This window comes from Panthera uncia, chromosome C2 (genome assembly GCF_023721935.1).
Source record: "Panthera uncia isolate 11264 chromosome C2, Puncia_PCG_1.0, whole genome shotgun sequence".
Taxonomy (NCBI): Eukaryota; Metazoa; Chordata; class Mammalia; order Carnivora; family Felidae; genus Panthera; species Panthera uncia.
Window position 1 is genome coordinate 122069667 of NC_064810.1, and position 25671 is coordinate 122095337.

The following is a 25671-nucleotide window of genomic DNA, read 5'->3' on the forward strand; positions in this document are numbered from 1 at the left end:
TGATGGTGAGTTCGTCCATTTTTTTCTATACAGTTGTATACATTTTTGTTTCATATACTTTGATGATCTACTGTTAGGTACATACACATTAAATATTATTATGCCTTCCTAGGGAAGTGACACCTTTAACATTATGTTTTGTCCTCTCTTTATTCCTGATAAACTTCCTTGTTCTGAAGTCTGCTTTGCTTGAAATTTGCTTTCTTTTGATCAGTGTTAAGATGGCACAGCTTTCTCCACTCCTTTATTTTTGACTTATCTGTGACTTTATATTTAAAGTGAATTTCTTATAGACAACACACACTTGGGTATTGCTTTTTTCTTTTTTTTAAGTTTGTTTATTTTTGAGAGACAGAGAGAGAGAGAGAGAGAGAGAGCGAGCGAGCAGGGGAGGGGAGGAGAGAGTCCCAAGCAGGCTCCCCACCCTCAGCACAGAGCCCCGCAAGGTGACGGACTCACCAACTCACCAATCCTGAGACTGTGACCTGAGTGGAAGTCTGGAGTCAGAAGCTGCACTGACCGAGCCACCCAGGCGCCCCTGGGCCTTGCTGTTTTATCCATTGACAATTTCTGTCTTTTAATTGGTGTAGACTACTCACACCTTGTTTGTAACTGTTTTCCATTTGTTCCACTTGACTTTCATGCATGATTTTGCGTTTGTAATTTTGTATTCTTTGTTAAAGGGAATCCCTTCAGATTCCTCAAAACCTGGAGCCACCCCTGCCTGGCATGCATTACGTACGAAGAGAAAAGCTGCACACCAGCTCTGGTTGGGCAGGAGGGATGCAGGGCTTGGGGACTCAACCGTAAAGTACAGGAGTGCCCAGGGTCTCTGGTGGGCGGATCCCAATCCCCAGACACTGACAAACGTTTCAGCCGATGGGAGTGTCCCTACAGAACAATTCTGACAGCAAGGGGGCGGGGCTGCCTCCCGCCTCTCAGCGGGGCCCACAGTGGGCGTGGCTTACGTATACGCCAGTTTACTACCTGGACGTTTACGCTTTGTTGCCCTGACGACTGTGGCTGGATCGCCGCAGACTAGATTGGAAACTCGCTTGCAGCACGTCGAGGACAGTGTACCTGTCGAGAGATCGTCGCGGTGTCTCAGTTTCCCGGGAATACACGGCAGCAGTAAGGATAACAGGGTTCCGTGGCCTTTTCCTGCCTGAATTCTTCGCCAGGAGCTCTGATGCCTGAAGGGCTGCGTCGCAGGCTCCCCGACTCCATGCGGGGAGGGGTCTTGGCAGAAAACCGTCCGGAGAGCCACGACCCTGCGGGCTGCGGGCTCCGTTTTCCCCGTGGGGTGTTCCTTTTGCATCAGGGCATTTCTTTGCTGCCACTTATAATTACCTCTGGGTTTGTGGGTCTTCGCAGCGGTTTGTCTCCAGGCTGCTGTTGGAAACACCTGGAGCCCTTAGTAACAGGGCTTCTGTCTTCCTTGCAGAGCCATGGGCAGCAAGAAGAAGGAAATTGCCCTGCAGGTAAGCCTCAAGGGGAGCTTGCTTCCAGCGTCTGGTGGGGGTTAGGGATCGAGGAGGATGGTGTGGAGTGAGAAGAAATTAAAAATGATGTTATTTGCCAGCAGTGATAGACAGTGTTCTCAAACTTGAATATTGTATCCTTCCATCTTAAAGGAAAAAAAAAATCTCCACAAAAAAAAGACAACTTTTTGTGCCCTTAAAATATAAGTAAACATAACATTGGGTATAAGCTTTTTATGTTTATAGTGCTTATGCAAACATAACCCAAACAAGAATTAAAATAAAACTAAAAAGGCAAGAAAATGCGAACAAATGCAATTCGATGCTGACATATTTTTGTTGAAATATAAATGCAGCTTGCCGTGAGAATATGATGTAGAGTTCTTTTGAGTTTGGGCATGCTTCTGTAACTACATGCTCTCTGGAGACCCAGTTCTCACCACTGCTTTTTACTATCATTTGCTTATTCAAGAAATATGTTTTGATATTTTATGTGCTACACATTCGTTGTACAGAGCACTTTACTTCATTTGCACCTGGAATGAATGAATCTGTAAGCCAGCATCTGCTTTTTTTTTTTTTCCTGGTCCTAAGCAAGAAGGAGTGTGGGACACCTGAGTAGCTCAGTATTTCAATCGTTCAACTCCTGAGTTTGGCCCAGGTCATCATCCCAGGGTCGTGGGATCCAGCCCCCACATCAGGCTCCGGACTGAGAGTGGAGCCTGCTTAAGATCCTCTCTCTCTCTCTCTCTCTCTCTCTCTCTCTCTCTCTCTCTCTCTTTCTCTGCCCTTGCCACACTTGCACTCTCTCGCTCTCTCTAATTAAAAAACAAAGTGCTTTGTCATAAGCAGATCATGTGGATGATCTGTAATATGTGCACATTTTAAAGCAAACTTACAGTGTCTCTTAGTTCAGCTCATCTGGATACATGCTCAGGCTACAGGCACTTCCTGCAAAGTAGCAGTGACCTTGAGACACCTGATTTCCCTTTCATTGTCCTTCGTGGCATGAGCATGTGTTTCAAAAGCCTAGTAATTTAAAAAGGGAGAAATCAATGTCAGTGTAAGGATAGCGTGTACGAGGAGAGGGTGGGAAGAGCTTTGGAATGAAAGTCTGAAGACCTGATAGTTCTTGACTCTTCTCATAGGCAACTGACACTGGAGATAGATTAAATAGCCTCTCTTGCTATAGTTTGCTCATCTGTAGAACAAGGCTGTCCAGTACACTATCCCTAAGGGCCTTTCCAGCATTGATGCTGTAATACTCCAGAGTTATGAAACTTTTCACATGTGGACATTCTGTCTGTAAATAAATTCTAAGCACCTAGTCCTACCACTTCTTGCTTTGTGAACGATTTCCTCAGCCTCTCTGACACTCCATATCCTTTCTGTAAACAGGATAATAGATAGCCTGCAGAATTGTTGTGACAACTGATTGGATTGATTGCTGCCTATGGTGGCTCTAAGATTTTTGCCCTATATGATTGTCTTTTCATCTGTTTATGCCCTATGTCCCCTTTGGCGCTAATACTATTTTTTGGTGACTTCAAAAAAAATGTTATTTCCTAGAGCTCTGAATTCAATGTGGTACTCCAAGTAAGGGCTCCCATTTGCTGAGGAGGAGGGTGATTGGGAGTGCATGGGGATATCTGTATAAGCATTGCCTCCACCAGGCAAGCTCCTTGAAAGCAGTGCCCTAGGGTTCGCCAGCCCAGGAACCCTGTCCTCTCTCTGGGTAAGACTATGTAGGGCTCCTTCTGTCACTGAGACAGAAATCGCAGGACATCAAGAGGCAGTTTGGCCAGAATGTGCCACATGTTCCCTATACATCCCCTACCAAATATAGGGCTTAGTCAAGTCCAGACATTTCCCATACTGTTCTGCTCCTGCCCCATTCCTGGGAACGAGATTCTCTAACTGTTCAGAGTCCTGGCTCCTGTGCTGGTGTGGCTCATTACATGCCAGGGGCGCACCACAGAGAGTTGCTAGTGACTGACAGTTGAGCCTCTGGAAGCGACTGTTATGAGAGAGGGTGGGGGTGGGGACTCTTCTGAACCCTCAGTCACCTTTTCAGGACTACATTTGGGAGCCCAGGATGAGTTAGTCCAGTTCTCTTAGGTCATTTAAGGCATCAAGAAACTCTTCTGTTTTTTTCTTTCTTTTTTGTTTTTCATAGGAACAAAAAGCATGGAAATATGATTTCTTTAAAGATGGATCTTTAGGAGTGCCTGGGTGGCTCAGTCAGTGAAATGTCCAACTCTTAATTTCAGCTCAGGTCATGATCCCAGGGTCGTGGAATCGAGCCCCTCATCGGGCTCTGTGCTGAGCATGGAGCCTGCTTAAGAGTCTCTCTCTCCCTCTGCCCCTTACCTGCTCTCTCTCCCTCTCTGAAGAAGAAGAAGAAGAAGAAGAAGAAGAAGAAGAAGAAGAAGAAGAAGAGAGGAAGGAAGGAAGGAAGGAAGGAAGGAAGAAGAAAGAAGAAGAAAAGAAAGATGGATCTTTAGTAAAAGGTTTGCAGATATTACATGTTTCCAGCTCTTTTAACGGGACAAAGACCTGAGCATACCTATATTAAGAATGAGTGGTAATTGTCATGGTCTTTTAATTTTTATAGTTTTAAATTAGCCCTACCAAAACTTACTAATTACAAAGGGAAAGAGAATAATTTCACAGTGCAGAAGACTCACAGACCACCTTAAGTGATTAAAGTGAATATCAACAAGAAGGGGGCAGATCGAAATTGTGTGTCACCTGATAGGATGCCATGAGAGAATACTCTTCTGCTTTTCTGATGCTCCAGCCCATCTAACCAATTCCAACCAACCCAGAGCTGCACAGCCTGGATCTAATCAGGGAACATCAAACATGCCTGAACTGAGGGACGTTCTACAAAATTATTCCCTCATAGTCATCACAAGCGTCAAGGTCATGAAAATCAAGGAAAGACTGAAGAACTCTTCCTGACTGAAAGAGACTAATCCAGCAGATGATTCCAATGAGATCCTTTGCCATTCAGGACATTATTGGGATGATTGGTAAAACCTGAATGGAATCTGAAGATTTTATATTAATAATCTATATCAGTGTTCATTTCCTGATTTTGATGGTTGTATTGTGGTTATATAGGGTAACGTATTGAGGGATCTTGATATATCAGATTGGTAATTTAAATTTAAGTAATTTCAAAATAATTCAAGTTATTTAATAATTTAAATAATTCAATAAGTTCTTTTGAAAAATTTTAATGTTTGTTTATTTTTGAGAGAGAGAGAGAAAGAGCACGAACAGGGGAAGGGCAGAGAGAGAGGGAGACACAGAACTCGAGGCAGACTCCAGGCTCCGAGCTGTCAGCACAGAGTCTGACACAGGACTCAAACTCATGAACCGTGAGATTGTGACCTGAGCCAAAGTTGGAGGCTTAACTGACTGAGCCACCCAGACGCCCCTCAAGAAGTTCTTCATACTGCCCTTGCAAATCTTCTATAAGTTTGAAATTGTTTCCAAATAAAGACATTATATAAAAATGTACACTATTAATAATGTACTATGTATAACATAATATGTATTTCTCCTTGAATTTCATTTATGATGGAAACTAGAATACTTTATAGATAAGAGAAAAATGTGAAGAAATGGCAACAAATTCAAATGCTAATTATTTCTGATGTTGATGTTTGGATATATTTAGCAAAAGATGTGCAAAACACATACACCCAAATAGCACAAAACATTGCCTAAGAAATTAAGGAGGATTTAATAAGTGATGAGAAACATGATGTTCGTGGACTGGAAGACTCAATGTTGTTGCTAAGATCTAATTTTTTCCAAATTGATTCAGTGCAATCCCATATAAAGTATCTGCAGGAGTTTTTGTAGAAATGGGCATTTCTAAAATATATACAGGAAAGTGAAGGATCAAGAATAACCAAACAATCTTGAGAAAGAAGAGCAAATATGGAAGCCCCACACTGCCTGATTCCAAGACTTTTTACAAAGTTACGGTAATCAGAATAGGGTGGTGTTGGCAAAAGAATAGAAAATAGGTCAATGAAACAGAATAAAGTCCAAAATAAACCCATGCTTATGTAGTCAACTGTTTTTCAACAAAGATGCCAAAGCAATTTAATGAGAAAAATAAAAGTTTTGCAGAAACAAATGTACCTCTACGTGGAAATAAAATTAACGTCAATCCTTCCCTCACAATCCAGACAAAAATTAATTTCAGGTAGCTCACAGACTTAAATGTGAAAGCTTAAATTATAAAGCTTCTGGAATGTAAGAGCATCTTTGTGATATAGATACACTCTACAATCAAATAATACAAAGGCCAACGGTCCAATAAGAAAATGGACAGACCAGTGGGCATTTCTCAAGATACATAAATGATAAGCACACTAAATAGTGCTTATTTTAATAAATGCTTATTTTTTAATAAGCATTATTTAGTAATTTACAGTGCTTAACACCATCAGTCATCAGAGAAATGAAACTACAGCCACCATGAGATACTGCTACATTACCATGAGTGTGGCTAAAATTTAAAAGAATGACGTCACTACATTTTGGTGAGAATGTGGAGCAACCAGGACTCTTACACGTTGCTGATGAAAGTTTAAAATGGGTACAACCACTTTGGGAAAAGCGCGGGCAGTTTCTTACTAAACTGAACATATATTTGCCCTATGTCCCAGCCACGCCACTCCTTGAGCATCTACTTACTGAGCACAGAGGAGAACATGAGCCCAAAAAGATGTAACAAGAGTGTTTATAAGTCTTTGTTTATAATGGCCCCAAACTAGACGTAGCCCAAATGTCCTTCAAGCAAATTACAATACAGTCATACGATGCAATATGCTCAAGAATAAAAATGAACAGACTACTGGCACGCAACTACACAGATGCACCCCAAATACACTGAGTGAGAGGAACCAGCACAAAACCATACATGCTGCATTATTCCATTTATAGGAGGCTTTAGAAGAGACAAATGTACTGTGACAGAAAGCAGATCAGGGTTCACCTGGGGTGGGGAGCACGGGTGACTGGGAGGAGACAGAGGAACTTTTGGGGGTGATGGGAAAGTTCTGGATTGTGATAGGGGTGTGGTGACCTGGGTGAGTGCATTTGCCTGAACCCAGTGAACTGTAACTCTTTAGTTCTGCGCATTTCACTGTACATGAATTATAGCTCAAGAGCACATAAAAAGAAAGAGAAAAAAATGAATGAATCCCTCTCTGTGTATAAATTTACATAAATGTTAAAACTTGATTTGAGTGAGCACAAAAGTTGCAAAAAGATATCTACAGTATGGCAACTATTTATGGACATTTTATGGACACAAAACAATTCTATATGTTGTTTTTTGGACAAGCAACAAGAAAAAGTTATTTTTAAAAGTTGACTGAGGGGGAAGGGAAACAAAAATAATATAAAAACAGGGAGGGGGACAAAACAGAAGAGACTCATAAATATGGAGAACAAACAGAGGGTTACTGGAGGGGTTGTGGGAGGGGGGATGGGCTAAATAGGTAAGGGGCACTAAGGAATCTACTCCTGAAATCATTGTTGCACTATATGCTAACTAATTTGGAAGTAAATTTCTAAAAAATAAAAAATAAAGTTAAAAAAATAGATGAAGATAAATAAATAATAAACATTTAAAAATTTATTTACAAAAAAAAAAAAAAAATTGACTGAGGGGCACCTGGATGGCTCAGACCATTAAGCGCCTGACTCTTGGTTTTGGCTCAGGTCATGATCTCATGGTTCCTGGGATCAAGCCCTGAGCTGGGCTCCATGCTGACAGCTCAGAGCCTTCGTGGGATTCTCTGTCTCCCCCCTCTCTCTGCCCCTCTCCTGCTCACAGATGCACGTGCGTGTGTGCTTGTGTGTTCTCTCTCTCTCTCTCTCTCTCTGTCTCTCTCTCTCTCTCTCTCTCTCTCTCTCTCTCTCTATATATATATATATATATATATATATATATATAAATTGAGATTTTCTTAGGTTAGTGGTGATTCCTAGAGATGGAGACAGGAAGAGAGAAAAGGAGAAAGGCAGCTTGGGGAAAGAAGACAGCTTGAGCTGTGTATTTGTACCTATTTTGGGGAGAAAGGGAGGGACAGAGGGAGAGAGAGAAGTAGGTAGGTATCTGGAGTAAATACATCAAATCATTTCCCCATCTATGCCCTCACTAATACAGCCTTTGTTCTCTTTGATGGTAGGTTAACATCAGCACCCAGGAGCTTTGGGAGGAAATGCTCAGTTCCAAAGGACTAACTGGTAATTTAAGATAATTTTTGAGATCCATCCTTTTCAAAATTGCTAAACAGCATATTGAACCATGAAAAGAAAGGCTGCAATGAATGCCATTTCCTATAATCTTGAGTTTCATAGATAAAGGACGAGGTGACTTCTTTGTGTGTAAATATATCTGGCTTGATCATCTGTCAGTTCAGGAAAGCAGTCAGTACTGTCGGAAAACAGGGTTCCCTTGTTTTAAAGCTGACTGTCAGACCCAAGTGCTGTTTAGTGTTAAGGAATGAAAACCTTTTTAAAAAAAAAAATGTTTGTTTGTTTGTTTGTTTTGAGAGAGAGTTAGAGAGCAAGTGAAGGAGGGGCAGGGAGGGAGACAGAATCCTAAGCAGGCTTTGCATCAGTACAGAGACTGAAACAGAGCTCAGACTCACGAACCATGATCATAACCTGAGCCCAAATCAAGAGTTGGATGCTCTAACCAGCTGAGTCACCCAGGTGCCCCTGAAAACCTCTTCCAATTACATGAGGCACAAAGGGGAATGTATGGTTAGGAATGTGAGAATCTCTTGGAACTCAGGGGCTGGTAGGAGAGCCAGACCTCCCAAGGAATGGGAACCAGGGACTGCACAGTCATTAGGAAACAGCAGAGCCACCATCCCTGGGCCTCCTCGTCCCTGTCGTCCTGTATGTTATTTATTGCTGTGCAACAATTTACCCCAAAGCCTAGTAGCTTAAAACAACGAACATTTATTATCCCACAGTTTCTGTGGATTTGGAATCCAGGTGTTGCTTAGCCTCTGGTTTGGGCTCTCCCACCAGGCTGCAGTGAAAGAGCGAGACAGAGAATGTCAAGCCCAACTACAGTCTAGTTTGCTTCCAAGCTCCGTCATGTGGCTTTGGCAGATCTTTAAAAGTCATTTCCAACTTCATTCATGTGGCTATTGGCAGGACTCAGGATCCTGCTGGCTATTGGCCAGAGACATCAAGTTCTCACTATCAGTTTATCTATCAGGCTACTTGCAACACAGTAACTTTCTTCCCTAGGGGAAGAGGGAGAGAAGAGGAGGGAAAGACCTATGAAAGTCATAGCCTTTTTGTAACTGAGTCTCAAAAGTGACATCCCATTGCTTTGCCCTGCTCCGTTTGTTAGAAGCCAGTCACTAGGTCCAGCCTGCACTCAAGGGCAGGGGGTTACACAAAGGCATAAACCCCAGGAGGCAGGAATCCCTGGTGACATCTGAGAGGCTGCCTACCACAACTGCCCCTACTATTCCTTTCTCTTCCTCATTTACCATGCATACCTCTGGGCTCCCTGTCTCTCTGTGTATCCACTCACTTCTCCCTATAAATACACCGCTCAGCCGGCTTGTCTCTGCTCTCATCTGTCCCCAGCACCACCTGCCCCAAGTGACTTCAGCATTCAAGGCCCCTCCCCCACCCCCTCCCATGACTCAATTTTTCTTTCCAGTCCCTTCACCTACTGTTCCCTGAGATATGCCCTGAGCTCCCACCTGTTTCTTGAACATGCCACAAGTCTCCCCACTTCTTTACTTGTATCCATGTTGTTCCTACTCCCTGGAATGCCATGGCCCCATCACAATCTGGAGACATCACCCTCATTCCCAGGCCCAGCTCCAAAGCAGCTGCCTTGCATGCAATTTTTCCAGAACCTCTGCATGGTCACTTCCCCCTGGGAGTCACCTGGGCTCCAGGGTGGGACTCTGTCTCAGTCTCTACCCTCCCGCACACATCCAGCTTGGTGTGGCCCCTGTCTGGAGGAGCACGCATGGCTTTCCCCCTAATCTCTAAACATGAGGGCATCGTCTTTTTCATCTCCGTCTGTAGCCAACTTGCCCAGGCCTGGTGCAGAGTGGGTGCTAAATCTCTGCTGGTTGCATCGATCCAGCAGTGTATGTGTGAGTCTTGCCACACTCCACTACTTGAGGGATTACACAGCTTTTTCGGTGGTGCCAGGTCTCAACTATTTTGTGTGCGAGTCTCGTCTGTACAACCAGAACATGGCTCTAGGGCAAAACAAGCATTACCTCTCATCATTCTTTAAGAAGTTACCATGTTTCAGGCACCCTACGTGATCAGAGCTGACATCTGCTGGGTGTGGACTCTGTCAAGCCCTGCTCTGAGCGGTGCCAGGGAATTGTGCTGACTGGAGGCAGCAGGGGCTCGTCCTTCCCTTCTTATCAGGCTCTTCCTTCTTTCTAGAGCCGTCAGAAATTTGTTTCCAAAATCAACCCCTGTCTTGGAAGTCCCGCCTTCTGCTGGATCATTTTCATCTGCCTTCAAACATGCAAGTCTATTCAGATTTACACACACACACACCCCTTTTCATTTTCTCTGCCATTTCTTTCCTTCCAGATGTCTTCCCTGTTTTCCTTCCTGTCTCTCAAACTGTTGCTATGCTTCCTCTCCAGTCCTGCTCTCCCTCATAACCTTGTGAAGCGTGCCTTTGTCGCCACCACTGCCCAGAGAGCCAGGGAGTGCCAGAGGAGCCGGGAAGCTGAACCATGGGTACAAATCCTGTTTGCTGTTGTCCTCAGAGAAACCCAGAGCTTATCCTCCACCTGGATGCCCAGGAGGCCCAAATCTGTCTCCTGCCCCTGCTGGTGTCTGGTTGCCTTTGGGACCACTGGTCTTAGATTCTCTGGTTCATACTGGAAACCCAGCATGTCTAGAATCTAGTGCACTTTTCTCCCTCCCCCAAATGATCTCTCCCTGCCACCACCCAGTTCTTTTCCTCTGCCAGGCTCCAAGGTGGAGTCCTTTCCATGCCCAGGTGACTTTCACCATCCATCTTTCCCTTCCTTTTCCAAGTCTCATGGATTCCTCCCTTCCTTTCCTCCCACCCCCAGATCCCCCTCTGAACCTGGCTTCCTCATCCCTCCCACACCCAACTTTTCCCCTGCAAAACAATGCTGCTTGGCTGAAACTAACCGACGCTCCTGAATTCATGCATCTTGTTTATTTCCTGGAGTAGTTGAAAGAGCATGTACTATGGCATCAGACAAACCTGGGTTCAAAACTAGGTTCTACTCCTGCACTGGCAGCACAGAGCCTGTTTGGGATTCTCTGTCTCCCTCTCTCTCTCTGCCCCTTCCCTGCTTGTCCTCTGTCTCTCGCTCTCTCTCAAAATAAATAAACATTTTGGAGGGAAGAAAAAACTAGGTTCTACTGCTTGAAGATTTAATTATTACTTTTTTAAACCTTGGGCTAGTTACTTCATCTCTTTGAACTTCACACAAGCTAGCACTTTTTGTGTCATGATCGGGCTGGGCATGTCTCGCATGTATCTGGTGCACATGTGTTGGCTTAGCTTGCTTAGCTTTCCTTACAGGCCCTGTGGCCTAGTGCAGTCAGGCAAGAGGGTTCCCTCACACCCAGTCCTGGCACACTCCAGAGACTGGGTGGGACAAACGACGGAAAAAGTATGCAAGTTTCCTTTAGGTATCTATCAGGTACACTTTCTAGAACACTGTTGATTTTATAAAGTAAATAAAACTCTCCTTTACCCAAAACAAGTGGCTTTTAATCCATCAGGGGAAAATGTCTCAACTGTGTTTATTATCAAAGCAGCTAAGAGTAGTTTGTATGCTGACAGGCCACTTACAGTGACCTCTTTCTTTTAGAATAAATAGTTTGGGGTGCCTGGGAGGCTCAGGCGGTTGAGGGTCCGACTCTTGATTTTGGCTCAGACCGTGATCTTGTGGTTCACGGGTTCAAGCCCCATGTCAGGCTCCGTGCTGAGAGTGCAGAGTCTGCTTGGGATTCTCTCTCTGTCCCTCCCCCACTCTCTCTCTGTCTCTCCAAAATGAATGAATAAACTTTAAAAAAATACAGTGTTAGTACACTTCAAATATTTATGGAAGGCCTGATTGACCTTGAAAGAAGCCTGAAAATTACTTCAGGTAAAGGATCCACGTTAAGAAAACTGTTTTCTACCACACTTATTCCATCATGTTTAGAATTCAAAACACTGAGTTCATAAGAATGAGGGGCAGTTTGTCCATCCCCATGCTTGCTTCTACTCTAACAGGATAATGAATCCCTTGACCATTAAAGAACCCTGCAAACAGATGTCCACTGGAGAGGAGTTGGAATTTGCAGGTATAAATTTTGCCTGACGTGGTGAGTGCTGGTGCCCACTGAACGTTCCTGCTTCTTGGTTCCATGTAGTTGTTGACGTCTATCAAGGGTGGTGTGGCCCCTGCAAACCCATGGTGAGCCTCTTCCAGAAGATGAGGATCGAGGTTGGCCTGGACCTTCTGCATTTTGCCTTAGTAAGATCCTCCCCCAGCAGAGCGTCATACAACACTGTAAAATAATTAAACACTTAAAAGCAGGAACAGGAATCAGGAGCTGCTTTTTCCAGATCATTGAAAAGACATCGGTTATGAATTTTTTGGTCATCGGTCATAGATGCTTACAGTTTCTCTAGAGATGAAGATTCCTACCCCCACCCCCGCCTTTCTGACAATCACTCTGGGGTTGGGCATCTCTTGACCCTGTGCACAGGGAAGGGGTCCGTGTCACTCAACACGTGTGTTCCTTCTGGCTCATCAACGCTGTAGACTCTGAAGTCTTATTCCCAGAGCACGGCATTTCAAGATCTCTGTGCTCTGCTCCATCATGGGGAACTTCTAGCAAATATTCGCTTGGATGAACGTATGGAAATGGGAATAAGTTCCAGAAAAGTGTGCAAGAGACGATCGATATGCCACATGGATTAGAGGTGCATAGGCAGACCACAGGAGAAAATATACGTACACTGACCTGACATTTCTGGAGAGAGTGTGGGAGGGAGATGCCTGCATGGGGAAGTGTTAGGCCCCTGCACAGGGTTTATCAGACACTGAAGGCAAAGTCTGGGGACTTTCATTGCTGGCAGTAGTAGGATGTCAGACAGTGGAGCCCCCTGGTTTGGAGCAGCAGCTGGCTGGGGAGCAGGAGAAACCCTTGCTTCCTCCTTGTCTTATTCTTCAAAAAAGCACACCGTCAACAAGTTTTACCAATATGTTGACAGCAAAGTTATTCTGATGAAAAGACCTTAGAAGGAAAGGCATGAGAGCAAGCCAGGGCCTCACCTGGTAGGGGCAGTCACAGTGTGTATGTGAGTGGAGGGAAGGGTGTGTGTATATGAGTGTTTACGTGTGGGGTGGTGTGTGTGGGGGGGATATGTGTGTATATATACATGGCCTGTGTGTGTGTGTGTGTGTGTGTGTGTGTGTGTGTGTTTATGGGGATATAGGGGGTGTGTGCCTGTGTGTCTGTTGTCCTGTGTGGTTCTCCCACCATCGTGCCCCTGCGTCCCTGGCACCCCAGAGCCCTCCTGACAGCTTGTTTTCTTTAGGCAGAAGCAGACTGTCTTGATGCCCTTGAAAAATACCGAGGGAGATGTGAGCCGACCTTTCTGTTTTATGCAGTAAGTACATTTTCAGAACCAGAACCAGAACTTGTGCAGATCATTAGGGTTCAGAGAGAGGCTTCTCACTGAAAGTCACCAAGTGGCTTCACTGATCCAGACAAGTGAGCATTTGTTATTTGGGGTGAGGATAGATGTACTTAAGTCATGGTAATGCAGGTCCCTGCCTAGGAGGGTGGCCTTGCTCGTTGGTGGAGGGGGCTGGGAAGACACAGCTCCTGATGGTCACTCTGGGCTCAGCAGCCTTCCTGACTGGCTGTACGTGGGAAAGAACGGGAGTCACTCAAATGTGTATGCTCCTGGCTCATGGACACTCTTGACTGATGCTTCACAATCAGAGCACGGGGTTTCAAGATTTCTATTCTCTGCTCTATAAGAGAGGAGCTTTCAGCAAACGTACTCCTTTAATGGGGTAGACAACCTCCGCATTCACTTTTATGTAACCGTAAGATGTGAAGATATGTTTACAGAAATTCGGAAATGAAAGGGACTATTGTGGAAAGCCAAGTAGTTCAGTGTTTTCAAAAATAATTTGGATGTTTTTGGGTGTGACATCCGTGCCCTGGCCCCACGCCCCTCAGGGCCCACCACCTCACACCTGGCTTCCTAGCTGAGGCCCTGAAGGCAGCTGACTGGTAGGCTACTCCTGACTCCCGCCCCTGCCCTGTACAGTTGGGGGAACTGAGGCCGACCCACTCCCATCTCCTGACAGCCAGGCCAGGGTTGTTTAGCTTGGAGACCTTTGGGCTACTGTGCTCAGCACTGTAAGCATTCCAAATTGGAAGCTCATGGTAAACATTATTTGAGCACTGATTTTAAATTTATTTATTTTGAGAGACAGAGATAGTGCAAGCAGGGGAGGGGCAGAGAGAGAGGGAGAGGGAGAGGGAGAGAGAATCCCAAGCAAGCTCTGCACTGCCAGCACAGAGCTTGATGTGGTGCTCGAACTCACGTAACAGTGAGATCATGACCTGAGCTGAGACCAAGAGTCGGAAGCTTAACCGACTGAGCCACCCAGGCGCCCCCGATGAGTGTTGATTTTTGATGGAAGACTACAGTTATGTGCTGAAACATGGGTGGGGATGGCGGGAGAAGTGGGAAGGAGCCAAAGTGACAGTGGAGCACAGGTGCAGAAATGGGATCTGTCACAGGTGTTTGCTTGAGCCTATAGTGATTAAGGTGTAAATCATAAATCATATCGGACTGTGGGAACAGGTGCCAAGGCAGCAGGCTCCAACCTCTCACCCTCTTGAGGGCCACTGAGGGGCAGGGTGGAAATGGGGGAGGCCCACTTTCTGCGAGCTTCTGTAATATGCAGAGACTGCCAAAAAGGTCAAAACAGGGAACTTATGTCACCCCAAATGGCACCTCCACTGTGAAGTCTCCTCTGACCACCCCAGGTGGAGCTGGGAATCCCTTCTTGCCCTGAATGCCAAGCATCCTGTACATTTCCCTTTAAAAAAAAATTTTTTTTTTAACGTTTATTATTGAGAGACAGACACAGAGCGTGAGCAGGGGAGGGGCAGAGAGAGGGGGAGACACAGAATCTGAAGCAGGCTCCAGGCTCTGAGCTGTCAGCACACAGCCCACACGGGGCTCGAACTCACAAACTGTGAGATCATGGCCTGAGCCGAAGTCGGTCACTTAACCAACTGAGCCACCCAGGCGCCCCCTGTACATTTCCCTCTTAAAGCAATGATCATATTCTATTGTAATTTTTTCTTTGATATCACCACCTCTCTACCCCTTGACTTCCCAGTCATTGAGGCAACTAAACTTTTCAGGTTTAGTGTTCATATCTGTTGCCTCTATCTTGGTGCTTGGCATAGCAAGTGCTCAGTAGACATTTGTCCAGTGGACAAGCCACGTATAGGCCACATTTCATCACTCACGACCTAGTGTGCCCTGCTCCTCCCTTAACCAACTCTCCCCCTCCCCTGGCATTTTCCTGAAGTTTTTTTTTTTTTTTTTTAATGTTTATTTTTGAGATAGCGCGTGGGAGTCAGCATGAGCTGGGGAGGGGCAGAGAGAGAGGGAGACAGAGAATCTGAAGCAGACTCCATGCTGTCAGTGCAGAGCCCTATGCAGAGCCTGATGTGGGGCTCGATCCCTCGAACAGAACTGTGAGATCATGATCTGAGCCGGACGCTTAGCCACCCAGGTGTCCCTCCCTGAAGGAAGTTGAAAGGAGGGGCATGGGGTAGAGGGCAGAGAAGCGGATGGCGGCCTCAACCTTGGGCTTGCTCCTAAGCAAAACTCCTGGACACTCACAGTCTCTTGGAAGAGATTAAGACCTGTGCAGACGAGGTCAAGTGGTCTGAGTAGCGCGTGTGTACCGTGTTCTAGGGCGGAGCACTGGTGGCGGTGGTTAGAGGAGCAAATGCCCCGCTACTGCAGAAAACCATCCTGGAGCAGCTGGAGGCTGAAAAGAAGGTGCTGGCTGAAGGCTGCGAACGGAAAGTGGTAAGGAGCACTCCCAGAGCAGCAAACTCCGTGTTTTTGTTCCCTCCCCCACTAATTCTCCTGGAGCTGTCAGTGGAAAGCTTCATTAAATGCCTCCCTCTGGGGGCCCTTGAGGGCTCAGGGGGAAGCAGTGGCATGGGTTTTAAAGGCTTCTTTAAAAAACTGTTTTAAATGTTTTACTTATTTTTGAGAGAGAGAGAGCACGAGTGGGGAAGGGGCGGAGAGAGAGGGAGACACAGAATCCGAAGCAGGCTCCAGGCTCCGAGCTGACAGCACAGCTGACACTTAACCCAATGAGCCACCCAGGTGCCCCTGAAAGCTTTCTTTTAAAAAAGCTGCCCCCTTCTTCCAAAACACTTGATCTTCATTTATCTATGTCCCTCTCATCCCCCACTTCAATTCTTAACAGGGGTTTCTAGAACCCTCACAATGAGTTCAGAAATGAAGATAAAGTTATGGAGTCAAGTAGTGGATAGGAGAAGTTAGCCTCAGGGTGACTCACCCCTGGTGACTTGCCTTCACCTCCCATTCCTGAAAGGCTTGTGATCCCCCGAGCATTTGTTTCTTTAGTTTAGAAATTAAGCTGTCATTCACATGAGAAACAGGATCAGCATAGCTTGTGATTTTGATAATTTCCACGATAACACAGACTACAAGTTTTTCACAAATAAGTGGCTGCCTTTGAAAATCAACACCACCTTAGATAGAGGTATTTCCTGGTGCTTTGAGCTCTGTCCAACGAGCCTTAACGTAGTTTAGTGTTCATTTTTCAAGTTTTCATATTCAATTCCAAGTAGCAAACCCCTATTTTTATAGAGTGGGTTAGAATCAATCATATTTTTTCCCGAGAAAATCACGCATTTTCCCTGTGGAGGGAGAATGATCTCTGTCTTTACTACTTCCTTGCACGGTGCAGCCAATTGCTTAATATTTCCTTGCGTGTCAATTCTTCCTTTGTCTTCTTGCCAACTCTCGATTTCATCTTTTCTACTTGGCGCTTGTGGAAATGGACAGAATATAAGCCTTAAGATCAGCATAGATTTCTTTGTCTTTGAACACCCTCACCCCCACCATCATCCGGCCACTTAAAAGGATCTTGTAAAGTTTCCAAGGTTGATGATCTTGACCTCCTTTTTTTTTTTGGCTCTGCATTTTGGGCCTTTGCTTTTTTGGCTTCTGTAGGTTTCTGAAGGTCTTTGTGGTAATTTTAATTAGCTAACTACTTTCTGTTCGTGACCAATTTGTCCTAGATTAGAGACGAGGCTCTGTCTGATGAAGATGGATGCTTCACCTGTGACAAGGACAGTGGTGACGATGAGGACATGGGTGAGTATAGAGCCAATAAGCAAGGTGAAAAGGCAAAGCAGACTCAGATTTTTAAATCTGAGTTTTTAAAAACCTTATGAGTAGGGGCGCCTGGGTGGCTCAGTCGGTTAAGTGTCCGACTCTTGATTTCAGCTCAGGTCATGATCCCACAGTTTGTGGGTTCTAGCCCTGCATCGGGCTCTGTGCTGACAACTCGGAGCCTGCTTGGGCTTCTCTCTCTCTCCCCCTCTCTCTTAAAATTGATAAACTTAAAAAAAAAAACAAAACACCTTATCAGTCATCAGTGTTTTGGGCAATCTGAACTCTGGGAAGATTAACCATGAAACATTTTGTTTCCGATCACCTGACTTCAAACACACTGTGTCAGATCTCCCTTTTGCCCTTTCTTGGCATCTTCAGCACCACGCAGACTTCAGCTGATCATTCAAGTATAACCAGCATGACTTTCAAGGCAATTACCATGCATCAGGAAAAGTTCCACCTACTAAAATGGAGGGTAGAATTTCAAGCAGTGATGCTGGTGTTGCCTTGGTCTTCATTTGAGCTAAAGAGCTCACTTCGTATTTTCACCTTTTTTTTCTAAAGTGTCCAAAAATCAGCTGTACGGAACACCTTCTCACCCCACAACCTCGCACCAAGTATTAACTCATGGATTTCACACTCCTGGGCCTCACAGTTATTCCCGAACCTTTACTATGAGAGAACAACTTGACCTGACAGAATGGAAAGCAGGAGTCAGAAGGGCTGTTGCTGGAAGGCAGCTCTTGACAGTAACAGGGGCTCCGGGGGAAAGCAGCGCTGAGTTCAGGAACCGAGGTGGAAAGAGAAGGAAGATTTTTATCATCGCATGAAGTAGAAAGGCTGTTTATGCGTGTATGGAGAATGAGGACTGTTTGAGTTGGATGCTAACAAGGAAAGAGGCACAGTTCAGGAAACCAAAAGAACTTCACGTGGGGAAAAAAATCAGTGTTTTGCAGGAAACATTTGTTGCCTTTTTTTTTTTGGATGATCTGCTCTTCCCTCTCTCATTATATCCTCTCAAATCAAGTCTCTCCACCTAGAAAATACCAGAAAAGCCTGCCCTTGCCCTTAGCCTTCCTCTCCTCCATGCCTGAGTTTCTGGAGCCTCCCTACTCCCTGGGCCACCCGTCACCTCTGGCTCCTGCCTGACCCGCTTCACATGGCCCATGAGCCTGCTTCTCTCTGGTGCTCACAGGGCACCAGTGATGTTCCTAGTGCCAAATCCCAGGACCGGTGTCCAGTCATATCCTACAGCCTCTCTCTGAGGACTTGGATGATTTCACAGCGTCTTCTCTTTTGGTTTCTGAGATGTCATGACTTTTCTCATTTTCCTTCTACATCTCTGGCCTCTCCACAGCCTCCCCATTCATTGGCCTTTTCTTATTTGCTCCCCTTTCAAGCTGGACATCTCTGGGCCCTGATCTGACCTCTTCTGTTCTCACCCTGCACCCCTAGGGAATCTCACTAATGGGTCAATGTATAAAGGATTCATTGTAAGAATCCTTAGAGTACTAAGGGTACATGGGACATCAGAAACAATACAGAAAAATGGATAGATCTGTGGCTTAAAATGATTCACATCTTTGCAGTGTATATGTTCTTGTGATTTCCAGAGTAGGAAGCTCTCCTCAAATGGCACATACTATCATGTTTCATTGCAATACAACAGATATAAAAGTTAATAACAGAAAATAGGTTCTGGGGGATACAGAGTCTGTGGAGAGTATAGGTAGCTCACCAAGGCCAAGTTCATACAAACAGGAGTGCAGTAGGGATGAGCTTCTGGACTGGACATGGGGGTTCCCCTACAGCTTTCTGCAGGCCTGAGTAGGGGCTACAATCACATGCCACCTCCCTTGTTGTCACAGCTGACTGGACCTGTGGACATTGACCAAAAGACAGCCATTAGGACACTGGTCATGGAACTATGGCTGCTACCTTGGCTCCAAACAATGAGCTGGCCAATCTGGTCTTCTCTCAAGAGAATCTGTAGAGATAGAGGAGATGGTAGTTGCAGTTTGGTAGAATTTGCTGGCGCTGAAAAGTCATGGACTCAGGGCCTGGGGAAGTGATTGCTGCCCACACGCCAGCAAAGGTAAAGGAAGCATTGGTGAAGGGGCCAGTGAAGGGAGAGGAGAAGACAGCAGACAGCACTTAGAGGTTAAGAATCAGGACAGGGTGACAGGAAGGCACAAGGGAGGCCAGGCTTGTGTGACCTCGACTCCAGGTGTCTCGGACTCCAAGCCATCTCTTCCAGTTGTTTCTGGGGTTCTGCTCCTCAGTGGTCTCTGATCTTTTCCCCACTTTCTTCCCCTCCTCCCTCCCCACCCCCTCCCAGCCCCCTTCTCCCACGTTCCTGTCCCTTGTAGCCAGGTTGAGGTCTGCAGCCAGACCTGTGCCTCTACTAGAATCCAAGTGTGCAGAGGCACATTCAAGAGGCCAGGGGGGCGGGGGGACCCGGGAGCTGAGTGCAGGGGCAGCATGGTCCCTGCGGATGGCCCCCTGAGAGCCTCAAAGATGGCTGCTGTGAATCCAGCACCTGAGAGCACCATCCTTGGCTTTTTGCAGCGCCATGGGGGAAGACCTGCACCTTGGCCATCATTAAGCCAGACGCAGTGGTCCACGGAAAGACTGATGAGATTATTATGAAGGTAAGAGAGACAAAGCTTCCCGACAGACACCCTCATGTCTCTCTTCTGGTGGAAAAGCAGGGGCGGACATCGTACAGCCGTGTGCTGGTGGGAAAAGAAGGCTTCTGAGAAGCTTTAACTACAATTCCACTTAAGTAATTTAAACACTTTAAATCCATTTAGAACAGATATGAAGAGGCAGAGGGTCTCCGCTTTTAATGTTACCTTTCCCATTATCTTTTACTTCTCAGCACATTTAGATATGAATTTGGGCTTGATTTACCCTTTCATCACATATGTGTCTTTTTACAGATCCTGGAAGCCGGTTTTGACATTCTAACAAATGAAGAGAGAACCATGACAGAGGCAGAAATGCGACTTTTCTATCAACACAAAGCTGGGGAGGTCAGCTCATCTGCTTTCATACATCCGACATAATCTCATTTCTTTCTTTCTCCAACATTATGTTTACAGGTTATTAGTTTGGGAGAAAGCAGAGTATTATGAAGAACAAGAATATGAATTTGCTCTCAGAATAATGATTATAGCCTTTATCAGGTTAAAGTTCTTTGGTTGCAAGGAAGATATTTTTCATTCTAACTTAAGTAATAAAATAAATAATTTACTGGAAGGCTACTCCATAACTCCCAGAACTGAAGAAGACAGTTGAAGGAGTTGAATAAGAAGGTGTTGGGGAGAAGGACTAAGACCTTAGGAGTGGAGTTCCATGGACAGTCACTTTTAGGTGCTGCTGTTGGACAACTCAGATTCAAACACTTTCTTCTGCTTATGACTCCCCTGCTTGAGAGGGAGGCCTGGCCAACCTAGGTCGGCCATAGCCCCCCTCTCAGGTGAGATGTGTGTGTATGGTGGGGGTGGGGGAAGAGGCGTCATGGTTGTCAGCCGGGGTAGGCCAAGTGAAATGAGCAAGGGCTGCTCCCCAAAGGAAAACCTGCTACTTGAAGCATCAGGAAGGGTTGCAAGACATTGCAAAAAATGCCTTAGCAACATCCCTCCCCTGGCTATCTAGCATCCACATCAGTTCAATACACATGGTCTTTTAAATGACCATACTTAACTTGTTAGTCTCACGTAACAAAACAAGTCAACTCGAAGTCTCATCTTCCTGCCTTTGCCTTCATCTGGGTTCTCTGGGTGTGGTTGGTCATCACCACCACCCCACCCTGGGCCCTCCATGCGCATGCTGGCTGGTGGCAAGGCTGCTCACTGAACCTCTCCTGTCCTGTGGAGGGATGGGCCCACTGACCCACTGTCGGCCCCAGGGCCCCTGACCCAGGTCACTGTTTCCTCTCCTTGTGCTAGGAGGCATTTGAGAAGCTGGTGCATCACATGTGCAGTGGACCGAGCCACCTCCTGATACTCACCAGGACTGAGGGCACTGAGGATGTGATCACTGCCTGGCGAATGCTCATGGGTCCCTGTGACCCTGATGTGGCAAGGAGGGAGCAGCCTGACAGGTGACGTCACCAGCTGTGGTCTTTTCATTCATCTTAAAACCTGAACCCAAGGAAGCCAAGAGCCCTGCCCTGTATTCAGCCCTGAATTCCCCCTTTATATATATTTGGAGAGACCCTGAGAGTTACACATTTGAGGAGGCCCTGATAGTCTCTCCCTCTGATCCAGTCTTCACTGTTCTCTCTGCAGCCAGAGGTTTCCACAGTGTGATCCCAGAACCACACGCAGAACTCATCCAGGAAATACAGATTGCAGGGCCCTACCAAAGCCTGCTAAGTCAGAGACTCTGGGCAGGACCTAGGGGTCGGCATTGCAGACTCAACCCCCTCTACCCTCCTCCCCTCCCAGGGTGTCCTAAGGCTCCCTGGAGTCTGAGCACCCTGTTCTGCACACTGCACTAGGCTGCCTTGGCCCTGTATTTAGCCTGGCATTGCCAATGCCAAATCCACGGTCTTGTCTTTGAAGCTAAGAGAAGCCCAGACAACAGGAAAGAAATGAGCAAGAGACTAAGTAACTGCAGTTGTACCTTGTAGTTGTCAGGGCCAGAACATTCATATATAAACATTCATATGTGGGATGAGTAAGACAGCCCAGGGTTCAGATCCTAGGTTGCTGCATATTCAGTCAAGTCCTTTCTCTGAGCCTCAGTTGTCTCCTCTGTAAAATGGGATCACGATGCCTATGATGGGAGGCCACAGTGTTGTAAAGAGCACGTCCTTGGGCCATGCATTAATCCCTCTGTGCCTCAGTTTCTTCATCTCAATCATGGGTGCTACAATGCCTCAGACACTGATGTGAGGATTGAATGTGTATGTGTGTACATATATGTGTGTGTGTGTGTGTGTGTGAGAGTGTATGTATGTGTATATATGTATGTGTGTATATGCATGTATATCAAGTACTCAAAACAGTGCTTGACACAAAGGAAGCCCTAGCAATGGTAGTATTATCTTTCGGGGTTATTGACAGATTAACTATGAACAGCTACATTAAGCTCTTGGCAGGGTGCTAGTCCCTGGTGGCGCTATCAACAAAATGGCAGCTCCTGAGCTTACACCATGACTCACGCATACTTAAACTGAGAATCACGACAGAGTGTCCCTCATAGAACTGTGGCACAAATGAAATGGGATCATGTATGTGAAGCACCTGGCAACGTGCAGAGAAATCACAATGGAATACATGTCAGCTACTGTCCTGGCTGCTGTTCTTGGCATTTCCAAAAGAGAGAAAGCCATTCCACAAAAATGCAGCGTGCTAACTGGTAGCTGGTGACCATGTTGCCAGAGTGCAAAACATTTCTCCTCAAATGAAACAAATGTTTCTTGTGCATTTTGCCAATGTTCCCAGTCTCCGCGCTCAGTACGGCACAGAAATGCCCTTTAACGCAGTCCATGGAAGCCAGGACAGAGATGATGCCAACAGAGAACTGGCATTGCTCTTCCCCACTTTTAAGTTTTCAGACGAAGTTCTAGAAGCCTCTCTGGGTAAGTCATCAAGGCAGTTTGGTCTTTATTACATCTGCAGCAAGTAAGCTGGGGGTGCTGATGATTATGTGGCAATCAGGTCTTCAATCTAATAAGGTCCTGTCTGGTGAAGGGCCCATTATATAACCTCAGTAGCAGTCCTGATCTGTTTTGTAATGATGTCGCTTTTTAATACCGCATTACTTTTTTTTTTTTTTTTTTTTGCTCCATTCTTACTTTGGAGTCATATTTTCATTGCAAAGTTACTTTTGCAGTTTCTTGTGGAAACCGCTGAGAAAATTTAACTAGCTTTCTAGAATCATGCTCCAAAGCCAGAGGCCAGATGTCACTTCCTCACTTCCTGTGTGTTTCACACACCCCACGCCGGACCCTTGGTAGGGTTGCTGAGTGGTAGATAGTTATACAGAAGGGCCCTGAGCCTGCTGTGACTCTTGCATCCCTCAGCCCCCACTTTTTGGGAAAAGTGTGCGGGGTCATCTCCACCTCCAAATCTGGGTGAGAAACCCAAGGGGTCCAGACTGGATGTGACTTACCTCACTCCACAACTAGAAGTAGGCCTCACTCAGGATGCCCCTGCCGCTGAGTTGGGTATCTGTGGTTTGAGCCTGAGGTGAAGGGGCCAGGGGCTACGAATCCTGGGAAAAGCAAAGGACGTGAGGATGGGATTCCTGGGAGAAGACTGCGTGCAGATCTGAAATGGTAACAACATACTTGTACACAAACGTTTGACTTTTAACCAATATATTTACCTAAGTGTTTGATATCTTCGCGGTCTCTCTCCTCAAGATCTGAATCTGGCTGAGTAAGAACACAGGTGGTCTGGGATGGGAGCTGGCCAGCACCAGCCCTCATTTAATCCCTGCAGCTGCCAGCAGAGGGACAGGCTGGGTGTGATGGGCGTAGAGAGATCATGGCCAAGTGCAGCTTTAGGTGGATCAGACAGACCCAGGTTGACACACCCAAAGCCATTCCCCTCCTAGGAGGAATGGGGTGACAGTGGCACTGCTAGGGCCAGCTTTCCTCTAGGGACCCACCCTCAGAGACAGCCCATGGCGCATTCCTTTAGGTGTCCAGGGCCAGGCACATCTCCGTCCTTTTGGGGGGTAATTGGAAACAAGTAGTTTAACTCAGGGGCAAGTCTGGGAGAGGAGGAGAGCAGCCTGGCTGGGGAACAGTCATCGGAGCGATTGCGGACAGTGTTGGGAGATCATGAGCCTGACTTCTGGGCCAAGTGATGATGAGCAAAGGGGACAATTACCCAGGGGTCTGAGCCAGACCACATTGTGGGAATAAGTGCACAGCCTCCTGGGAGCAGGACTCTGAAGCAGCCTCATCAGGGTGCTGATGTTCTGCTCATTTGTTTAATGGGCCAGGCTTCCTCAGTCGTCAGGAGCACCGTGTGCTTTCCAACTTACCCAGCACTTTCTCTGCTAAGGGTCAGGGGTCAAGGGCCCTGGAGACAAGACTGTCCAGAGTTTGGATCCTGGCTCCACTATTTACCAGATGAATAGCCTCGGGAAAGTTACTTACCTTTTTTGGACCTCTGTTTCCTCATCTGTGAAATGGAGATAATGACAGACTCATTATTAGCCCTGTAATAGTATTTCCACAATAGCGATCTTCCTCACAGGGCTGTCGTGAAGATGAAAGGAGACAAAGGATATTCAAGTTCTTAGCCTGGGGCCTGACCCATATTAAATGCTCAACAAATAACTCATTTTTTTATTTTCAAGATTTTTAAGCAACGTCCATACCCAACATGGGGCCCGAACTCACACCCCCAAGATCAAGAGTCACATGCTCCACCGACGGAGTCAGCCAGGCGCCCTTCATTCTAATTTTTAATTCCTGGTCCCTAACATACTTATTAGGGCCTCTTTCTGCTGTTTCCTCCACCCTCACCCCTCACTTCACCCTCTGTGATGTAGTTAGACCCCCTTTTCCTGCTTCTTCTGGTGAGTGGGAGAGAGGGCTGGGACAGGGCTAGGTTTCAGAAGTCCTGCAGAACATCTGTCGTCCCACAGGCCACGAGGCCGAAGGAGCGGTGGGCCCCACTGAGGTGCTTCGCTTCCCTGAGGACACGGACTGAGACGGCTGTGCAGCTTTTCCGGAGCATGTGACCAGGGCGAGGCCACGAGGCCACAAGATGGAATGTCTGTGCACTCCAATCAGCTGCACAGAAGGAAACCTCCAGAATTGGAACCTCTTTTCCGCACCAATACTTATTTGGTTTAGCCATCTCTCATGAACAATAAACAGAATATACTTTCCTGCCTTATTAAATAGTATATAGAACATATACTTTTTTTTTTTTTTTTTTTTTTTTTGCTACTTCTGGGATTTTATAAAATAAATGGACATCAGTTATTGTATCCTGGTGTGACAGGGTGTCATCTCGGGGGATAATGAGTTACACAGGACAGTGTTTCCCCAATAATAAATCTATTTATCGATCAAATAACTTTAGAGTTCAAGCTGATAACTACCAACTTGAAAACAGTACAAAAAGATTGGTTAGAACATTTCCAGGCATAGCGACATGGAGGCAGACAGGTACCAGCTTTAGTCTTCACGCTGCCTGCCCAAGCCACAGAGGCTGTCCTGCAAAGCTGCCTGACCTCCCATCTGAGAACAATGCTTGGGAGTTACATTTGGAACCAGTGTTCATCTCATTTTCTTGACGCTCCCTTCCCCCATTTCTTTGGTTTGACTCTGGCTACAGCCTAATTTTTAAAGTCTGAGAGCTCCCAGTGGAGCCAAGTTGCCTCCAGCTTTCGCTAAATCACCTGGTTTAGCCATCCTTCCATGGGTGTGCCCTTGACAGTCACTGGAGGTTTTCAGGAGAATATTAACTATTATTACCCCCGTGAATATTAACACGAATAGCCACTCCCTCCTGCTAGTTTGCTCTGTGATCTATTTGTAAATTCACTATGCCCAGGCATCCGCTTTGCTGAGGAAAAGGCTGTGTTTGTCTACTCCCCAAGACAAATGTTAGCGATCTCCTTCTCATTTGCTGGTTTTCTCCAGAAGACTTAGCTTATGACTTGAAGTTCTTTAAATGCACAGTTAGCTCCCAGAAGACTACTCTTCTTAGG

At 46.1% G+C, this 25671-nt stretch overlaps 1 protein-coding gene across 2 annotated transcripts; it reads left to right on the plus strand.

The window, feature by feature from the left end:
- The first annotated feature begins 973 nt into the window (after positions 1 to 973).
- Positions 974 to 24838, plus strand: NME9 (NME/NM23 family member 9). 2 transcript variants are annotated; one of them, XM_049628765.1, is made up of 12 exons: positions 974 to 1131; positions 1445 to 1481; positions 7703 to 7760; positions 11925 to 11998; positions 13099 to 13170; positions 15517 to 15633; positions 16884 to 16959; positions 19549 to 19631; positions 19923 to 20015; positions 20934 to 21088; positions 22437 to 22573; positions 24598 to 24838. In XM_049628765.1, exons 2-12 carry the CDS (start codon positions 1449 to 1451, stop codon positions 24660 to 24662), a joined length of 963 nt encoding a protein of 320 aa, XP_049484722.1. In that variant the 5' UTR covers positions 974 to 1131; positions 1445 to 1448; the 3' UTR covers positions 24663 to 24838. The 2 variants fall into 2 exon arrangements, with proteins under 2 accessions (XP_049484722.1, XP_049484721.1); XM_049628764.1 differs by having other exon boundaries at positions 975 to 1131; positions 11925 to 12028.
- Positions 24839 to 25671: the final 833 nt, after the last annotated feature.

What these genes read in the sequence shown, in the direction of transcription:
- NME9 (XM_049628764.1), top strand. Translation starts at nt 1,449, where the DNA reads ATGGGCAGCAAGAAGAAGGAAATTGCCCTGCAG. An exon ending in AGAAGGAAATTGCCCTGCAG is followed by an intron (nt 1,482 to 7,702) that starts GTAAGCCTCAAG and finishes CTTTGATGGTAG; the next exon opens with GTTAACATCAGCACCCAGGA. An exon ending in AGTTCTAGAAGCCTCTCTGG is followed by an intron (nt 22,574 to 24,597) that starts GTAAGTCATCAA and finishes GTCGTCCCACAG; the next exon opens with GCCACGAGGCCGAAGGAGCG.